The 8106-nt window shown below is 37.7% G+C and overlaps 1 protein-coding gene across 1 annotated transcript; it reads right to left on the bottom strand.

The window, feature by feature from the left end:
- Nucleotides 1-2197: 2197 nt before the first annotated feature.
- LOC112165597 ((3S,6E)-nerolidol synthase 1) lies at nt 2198-7825 on the bottom strand. The gene is made up of 6 exons (XM_024302170.2): nt 7562-7825; nt 7218-7473; nt 3382-3754; nt 3057-3275; nt 2838-2976; nt 2198-2737 (listed from the first exon to the last, which is right to left on the bottom strand). Exons 1-6 carry the CDS (start codon nt 7775-7777, stop codon nt 2198-2200), a joined length of 1743 nt encoding a protein of 580 aa, XP_024157938.1. The 5' UTR covers nt 7778-7825.
- Between the last annotated feature and the right edge of the window lie 281 nt (nt 7826-8106).

Genomic DNA, 8106 nt, shown 5'->3' with positions numbered 1-8106 from the left:
TGGTTGTGAGTCTTTGCTTCTGAAGTTATGATATTATGTCTAGTTTATCTCAATAGAGCATTACAATGGCCAACCAACCCAATCAGAAGAATCATTGAAATGAAAATTCATGTTCGTAGTTTGGGTTTGTGCAGCTACCAGACTATTAATGGATATGGAGCTGTAGTTTTCGCATACCTTCATTACCAGTAATTTAGACTGCTTACCAGTTATACCATCCAAAACAGTTTCCCATTTCTTTGAATAATATATCATCTAAAGTGATGCATAATATTGTCACCAGGATTGTTATATGCCACCAACACTATGATTAAGCAGTATGCAACTTCAATCTGAAATCTGTTACTTTGATTGATTCAAAATGAATATATGTGCGTATATATTTGCTCTCTATGCCAACAATGATATAGCATCAACCCCTGGTTTTGCTCAACTGCAAGTGTGACGCAATGGAGTCTCTGAAATCATGCATTAAAGTTTAAAACTTGTATTACCTTTGTATTATCTGTTCAGTAAGCAGAGATTTAATATCAAGTATGTTCATCTATGACCTTGCTGTACTTTGACTTAGCATTAGGTTTTTAAGTACCGCAGAATAGGTTTCTGAGTTTTTCAGTGAAACTACTTCTGTTCTTCTCAAGAATGGCCTTTACCAAAAGTTTGTTCCCATAATCTTTTCTTCTCTACCTTCATCTCCAATGCAGCATACTTATCTTCTTTCCACGGCTCTGTCTAGCGCCTCTAGCGAATGATGCTTCCATCTCAAAAACCTTGTCCTGGAGGATGTTCACATTCTTCTGCAGCTCCTGATTTGCATACTTGCATTAGTAATAGCCGGTACTAATCATCCTTGAATGAGGAACCTGTCACTGAGCTTCTGTCTCCTCCTCTCAACATGCAGGTTTGAACGATTTATGATCCATTTCGCAAGAATGGTCTCCTTTACCAATCCCGGTTCCTCCGTTGCCTTCTCGATTAGCAGTGATGTATAACAAGTCTTTTTTGTTCATTTGTACTTTGTATTGGTGGAAGGAAAAGTAATCAAATTTTATATAGCTCAACTTTAGACTGTTAACCAAGTTATAGCATCTAACACAGTTTGCCATTTCCTTAATCAATATATAAAATTGATACATAATAGAGTCTTAACAGAAAGACCAGGACTTCAGTATGAACTTAAGAGGAAAATTAACATATAGTACGGTATGGTACTTCATTACTACCGTTAGTACTAGCTATATCATATAGCCTACATGCTATTAACGATGTCCAGCATCAATTCCCTGGTTTGCTCGACTGCAATCGTATTGCAATTAAGGTGGGGTCAAATGGTGGAGAAGAATGTTGTTCCTGATATTAGGAGCTACACTGCTAAGTTGCTGGGATTGGCTTTGGAGAAGAGGACTCAAGAAGGGGCTCAATTAGTTGTGCTATGGATAAATGGACTTTTGAGACGCTTGTTCCCTTCGTTTGTGAGATGGGTGATGTGGAGTATGCTTTTGAGCTCTGCAAGGACATTTTCCAAAGGCGCCGCCTTGTGGGTGCAGCATTGTTGCAGCCTGTGGTGGATGGTCTGGTCAAGGCCTCCGTGATTGAGGAGGCAAATGAACTAGTCAACCTTAGGAACACTAATTCCTAAATACGCGCGTTTTAATCTAAAGTGGCCTTCAGACGAATAGGGCCTTTCGTTTCTCTCTGCTGTCCTTTTTTTTTTTTTTATCGAAAGAGGGAAAATTGTATTAGATATTCGAAAAAAACCACCATAATACAATAGTCCAAGCGAATAAGGCTTGCAGGCCTAATAAAAGGTAATGAAAGTCTGTAAGAGACTTGACCCAAACAAAAGTTAGGAGAAATATAACCCAAAAACAAGTTGGGAGAGATTTAACCCAAAAACAAGTTGTGAGCCGATCAATTTGTATGTTGAATTTTTTTATGTTTTGAAGCACAAAAATGTAAGGTAAACATAGAATTCTTTTGAAGTGAGAGTTCGATCAATTTTCAGTTTTCATTTTTGTTGTTTCAAATAAGCATTCTTAGTAACATACGAATTTCTATAAATGCTAGACAATGTTTATTCTTATTCAGTTTAATAGTGAAATTGTCTCGAACATAAACTTGTAATGCAGCTTGTGGTTCTTGATGGTCTTGACAACCATTGAGGTTTAACTCCAATTCTTATAGTCTTATGCTCTTATTACATTGATACAGTCTCATACAACATTGATTTCATATACTCTTTAAGAGATGGAAGGCATTGGTTGCCATCATAGTTATACATCAGGGGGACCATTCTTGCGAGATTAAGGGAAGCTGAAGTGAATGTTGCTGGAAATGGATTAGGAGAGAGCAATTCTCTGTTCAGTTTCTTCCATTCATCTGAAATCATATTAACAGTCTTTTCTCGTGCCTCCTCAATGGAACAACCTTGATGTTCCTCTAAGTAGCACCTTACATACGACCCATCGTTCCCATCCTGGTTCTCATCCTCTGCACTTCCCAAGTCGTCCCAAAGTCGAAGAATTGTTGCTGTGGACGATATAATAGCTGGAGTGTCATTCAACAACTCCACATTCTGTTTGGTTATGTTTTGACCCAAGAGAAAAAGAAAGTGGACTACAATCACAATTACCCCAGAAGAAACAATGCCATTCTTCAGGTACTCTTCTGACTTCGGCAGCTTCCCAGATGCGAACCATTTTGCTTCCACCAAAAATGCATTGCAAAGACTCGCCCACTGCAACAGAATGAATGGCCTCAATGTAAACCTTCTAATGCAAGTACAAGATTTTAACGATAATCCAGTTAAATGTAGTAGATTGGTCACAGTTATATACCATCTTTTTCAAATATTGCAAGGGGTTCCATCCATGCCTCTTATAGACCTTGTAGCTGATTTCGTTGGTTATATCATCGAGAGCCTTGAAGCATATCTTCATGTAGTCTGGTAAGTGGTCTATAGCAGTAATATCCCATCTGTATATATGCAATAGTTTGTTCATAAATAATGAATTGGTATCAATTCTAAAATTATTTCATCATTGATGAGTATATACCTATTAACAGCTTCTGTGAAGAGAATGAGTTCATCAAGGGTTCCATTAACATCAAAAATGTCATCTATCAAATAGATAAATGAGATGGGTTTTGTGAGCTCAACCCTCTCCTCTGATAACTTTGGATCTGTTAGGCATGCCATGGCCCAAATGTACCATTTCAGTGGTTGGTCTCTTGCAAACTTCAGTTCCTTAGCCAATCCTAGCTCCTTCCACCATCTAAAATGTCAAAAATAGTAAAATGTCAAAAATAGATGCATAATTAAACTACGTACCTACTGTGAGTTAAAGTATCAATGTCCTGATGAGTCATTGTCAAACTTACTTGGAGATTTGAACTATTTCATTCTGGTGCAGGGACCGGACCATACTGAAATCTTTTTTTGCTACTTCTTTTAGCAAATTTAACCATGTATTGGTGCCTGGAGAAGTAACAAAAAACTTCCTAGCCATGAATGAGGCCAAGGTTTTGTGATAAGGATTCTCCAATGTATTGCCCACAATTCTGGCTTGATGATGATCAAGATGTGACAAAGAGGTCTTTAGCAGATGGCCACTAAATTTTCCACCTTCAACAAGTGTATCTTCTCCTTCTGTACCTAGCTGTGAAGCTTCATATAAGCTCATCAATCCCTTGATGTCTTCACCCAAAGCTTTCTTGAACATCCCATTGCTTTCCTTGAAGTTGTTAAACACATCTGTATCAAACACTGGTACTATTAGGCATGAAATCACCTGTCCCCAAATATGGTGTCCCAATTCTGTCATTTCCATATTTTATTGACACATGTCCTGACTACTAACCTACTCTTAGAGCATCTTTAGCAGACTCTCTATTTTGGTCCCTTAGCTATTTTAGAGAGCATGTCTAGCTCTTTATCTATTTTAGCAGCTGCACCAAACTCTTAAGTAGCTCTCCATTATAACTTTTAGCTATCTCGTTATTAAATATAGAGAGTGAGATGATGCTCTCTATAATTTTAAAACATTCATTCTGAGTTATTTTATGTAATTTATAAATACATTTAAACTATTTAGTTTTCATTTGAATAATAATATAAATTTAAAATTAGCTAAAATAGAGAGCACTAATACAGACGTATTTCTAAAGTGGATAGTCAAAATGACTTTTTAGCTACTTTGGCACAAATTTGAATAAAAAATGGCTAGAATTGCTAAAGATGCTCTTAAGGGCAACTCCAACAAAGGGTTTCATGCCAGATTTTGTAAAATTATAGGACTTTTCATCTCCAACAAGGCTTTTAGGGGGAGCTGGTCCTAGTATTATAGGACTTGGGCTCATCCCAAGTCTTAGATATGAGACTTTTTCAGAACCAAGACCCGTTCACTGTAGATGGGGCCACCAAGTGGGCTGTGACAGCCCAATTTTGGACGAAACGTGCTAGGAAGGCACGTTGAAAGAGACGCGCGCACAAGCTTAAGGAGAAGAAGGGCGCGCGCTACGGTGCGCTGGAGAGAGAAAAGTCAGCTGAGTTCTGCTGCAGTGGGGCCTATGGGTCACGAGCTGTCTCTTACTAATGTAATTAACGGTTTTGATCCGTCGATTTTGAATATGGACGGTGCCGATGTTGGGCTTGTGTTTTTTTTTTTTTTCTTCAAAAGGTTATATTTTCAATCTGTGGGTTGAGATTTGAGAGAGAAAAAAAAAGATCAACGGCTCTTATTAAATCGAGGGTTATTGATTTCATTTTTAACCAAAAATATTTTTTTAAAAAAATACCAGAAAATGGAGGAAATAGTGATTTTTAAGAAATTCTATAAATACCAACCCATTCTTTTCATAAAAAATTAAAATTAAGATTTGTTCTTTATTTAATTAAATTAACATATTTTTAATATAATATTCATAAACATGCATTATTCTCATATTATATTTTAATCAAGAATAGTGAAAATAGCACCCCCATATAGCATCTCATTGTTGGAGATGAGAATTGAGTCCTACATGAATAGTGCAACAAAATGGTGCTAAAATGAGAATAGCATCCCTAAATAGAACCTATTGTTAGAGACTTAGAGTTGCCCTAACTCTGTTAACTTTACTAAAAACTAAAATTAAACAAATATATATTAAAGAAAAGGTTCTTGACCCAAAGCACCGAAATAGACTAAAACTATCTCACTTACTCCAGCAACAAAATTTTATTCTCACTAACTTAATTTAAACTGAAATGACTATTTTACCCCTAATTTAATTAATAAACTACAACACTGCCACTCCTCATCTCTCTAACTCCAGCACGACCCCGTCGCCCCCTCTTTCTCTCTCCAGCACGACGCCGGTGGATTTCCACTGCGACGGCGTTTCCGGTACTATATTTCAGGGACGACAGAGCCACGGAAGAACTTGGCAACCGAGGTTTTGGAGCCTTCTTCAATTCCCGTGACCGAGCCGATCGATCTGAACGGCGACGGAACGCCGAGGCAACGACGACACTGCAACGAATAGAAGACGGAAAGTCCAGCCTTCTTCCCTGCACTCATCCCTCCGTCAGCTTTTTTCCTGTCGTTTTCCAGCACCGACGTCGTCATCGTCATCTTCGGCATCGCCGGTGTCATGTTCTGCATTTGTACTTTCTCTGTCACTCTCTTTTAGTTGCTAATTCCTTTCGTTTTAGAATCTAAGGCTGTGATTGAACGATTTTGTGGGTGCAGATCAATCAAAAGAAATTATGATGGAAAAATTCTGAAATTGGGGAAAACAATGAAGGAGAAAGGGTTTCGATGGTCTGCAACTGGGAAAAAAGGGGGAAGAAGATGACTGGGTGCCCAGAGCAGTTTCAGGGTGCCCAAATCAATATATATATTTTTTAAAGTAACGAGCAGAAGAAAAGAAAAGAAAAAGTTTTGAATGTCTATTATAGGGGGGCAATACACGTTTATTGGAGGGCAGTAGACGTTTTGAATTGATATAATCTCTTCATTTTTTTTCTTTAATTAAAATTTTATTTGTTTAATTTTAGGAATATTAGCTCTGATTCCGGCTATCGAAAGTTTTATGAGGGGGCAATAGACGTCTATTGGGGGACAATACATGGCTGATAGTAGTCTATTGGGGGCAAAAAAAAACTTTCTGGTGAGATTTTCAATAAATTCCGGTGGGCGGCGAACGCTGACCTGATTCCGGCGAAAGTTGGCCGGATTCCATAGGCCGGTGACAGGGCTCCGGCGAAGTCTCCTATGGTTTCTCTCTCTTCCATTTTATCTCTCTCTCTCTCTAAGTAACAAAGGGGTGAAGGTAAAATAGTATTAAAAAAAATTAAAAAACAAAAAAAAAATCTTAATGGGGTATTAGGGAATACCTCTTTAGAGTGTTTTAGGTAAGAGGGAATTAAAATAACTTAATGGGGTAAGTGGGAAAAAAATCTCTAAAAATGGAGTAAATAGACAAAAACCCTTAAAGAAAAATAATATATTTTGACACAAAGTCACAAACCGAGGACCTCTTCTTCCCCAGTCGGCCAGTCTCCACCATTTCATAGCACAGAGCCACCAACCATGGTATACATGTTTCATCAAAACTAATTTGAGCAAATTGAAGAAAAGGGAAGAGATTGAATTGTAGCTCTTTATGATTTAGATCTCATATTTTCAAAGCAAGTATTTTGTACCCAATTTTCTAGTCACCGAAATCAATTGTTAATTTAGCATTCTCTCTCCAATCTAAAAGATAGAATACACGCTTCAAAATCAAAATTTTGGATTTAGTCAAAGGAGATTGAGGGATTTAACATGGGTTTGCTGAGGAAAAAGAAGAAGAAGAAGGAAACTTCATCTGGATGGCAGCTTTTGGGTTTTGATGAGAAAGAAAGTGTTCAACAACTTTTGGGATTTTGATGAAAGAAAGTTCAACCTCGCAGCTTCTGGTTTTGATGAGAGTGAAAGAAATAGTACAAGAAAAAATTAGACTTTTTTTCTTTTTTTAAGGGGACGTAAACGGTGTTATGTTTCTGTTAGTAAAGAAATTTGTGGCGAAATATAATTGGTGGGATAGGTTTGGGATAGGAAAAATGAGGACAGTTGATTTCCTTCCGGTACTATTATACATGCTTTATAGCTGTTTTAATTAATGAATGAAATATTGTCACATAGTTTAGTGAACTAAAATTAGTGCAGTAGTACCCCTGAAATTATACTTACCATCAGGCACGAAGTAACCCTGTTGTCTCAGTAGTCGAAAGCGAAGTGCAACCTCATGAAGATCATCATGGGCAGACACTATATTCATCTGCTTGCGAAGAATTTCATCGATTTCTTGTTGAAAGTGGTAATCGATGCCTAGCCGTTGAACAGCATCGATCACATTCAAACCTTCAAGGGCATCTAGATCTGCTACATTTCTCAGTACATGCCGGAATAACTCCAACTTTTGAGAATGTTGAACAAAAATGTCATCCTATAAGGAAATTAACAGAGTCAATTAACTATGTTTAATGGCTAGCATCATTCAAATAAATGTACGTCGACAAAGCTGTGAGAATTACCATAGCTTTAGTATGCTTAGTTTCGTAGTTAATCAATTCTGTAGGAGTACTAGAACTGGAAAGCAAGCTAAGATCTCGGGCAATGCCCCATTTTTCAGAAGCAGGCTGCTTTCTAGGTGTAGGCTGTATGTGGTTAGAGTGGCGAACATGCGAGATTCTTTTTGGAGCAATTTGGGGATTGAAGATTATCAAGAAGGCCCGAGAACACGATGCCATTTGATATGTAAATATTAGCACCAAAGGAGGAGGGAGATATCTACTTTCGCTCTTCTTGGTCTTTTGTTTGGGTTAAGATCGAAAGTCATCAGAAATGTTGGCACTATATATAAGACCAGTAGTTCCGCACGACTGGGGTGCGGACCCCATCCTAGCTTTGCGGCAAATACGTTTTAATGATTTGATTATTTAAACACACATGATTTCCGCCCCTTAATTTTGCGGCAAACATATGTTAACACGTACAGATGGTGTGGTCAAATGGGACCCCACCCAAATCAATTTCTCTAAACCCAATCGTCAGTTTGTACTTCAAAAAAAAAAACAAA

The sequence above is a fragment of the Rosa chinensis genome, chromosome 5, assembly GCF_002994745.2.
Source record: "Rosa chinensis cultivar Old Blush chromosome 5, RchiOBHm-V2, whole genome shotgun sequence".
NCBI classification, from domain to species: Eukaryota; Viridiplantae; Streptophyta; class Magnoliopsida; order Rosales; family Rosaceae; genus Rosa; species Rosa chinensis.
Note: the sequence above shows the minus strand (reverse complement) of the source record. Positions and strands in the feature narration are given on the sequence as shown.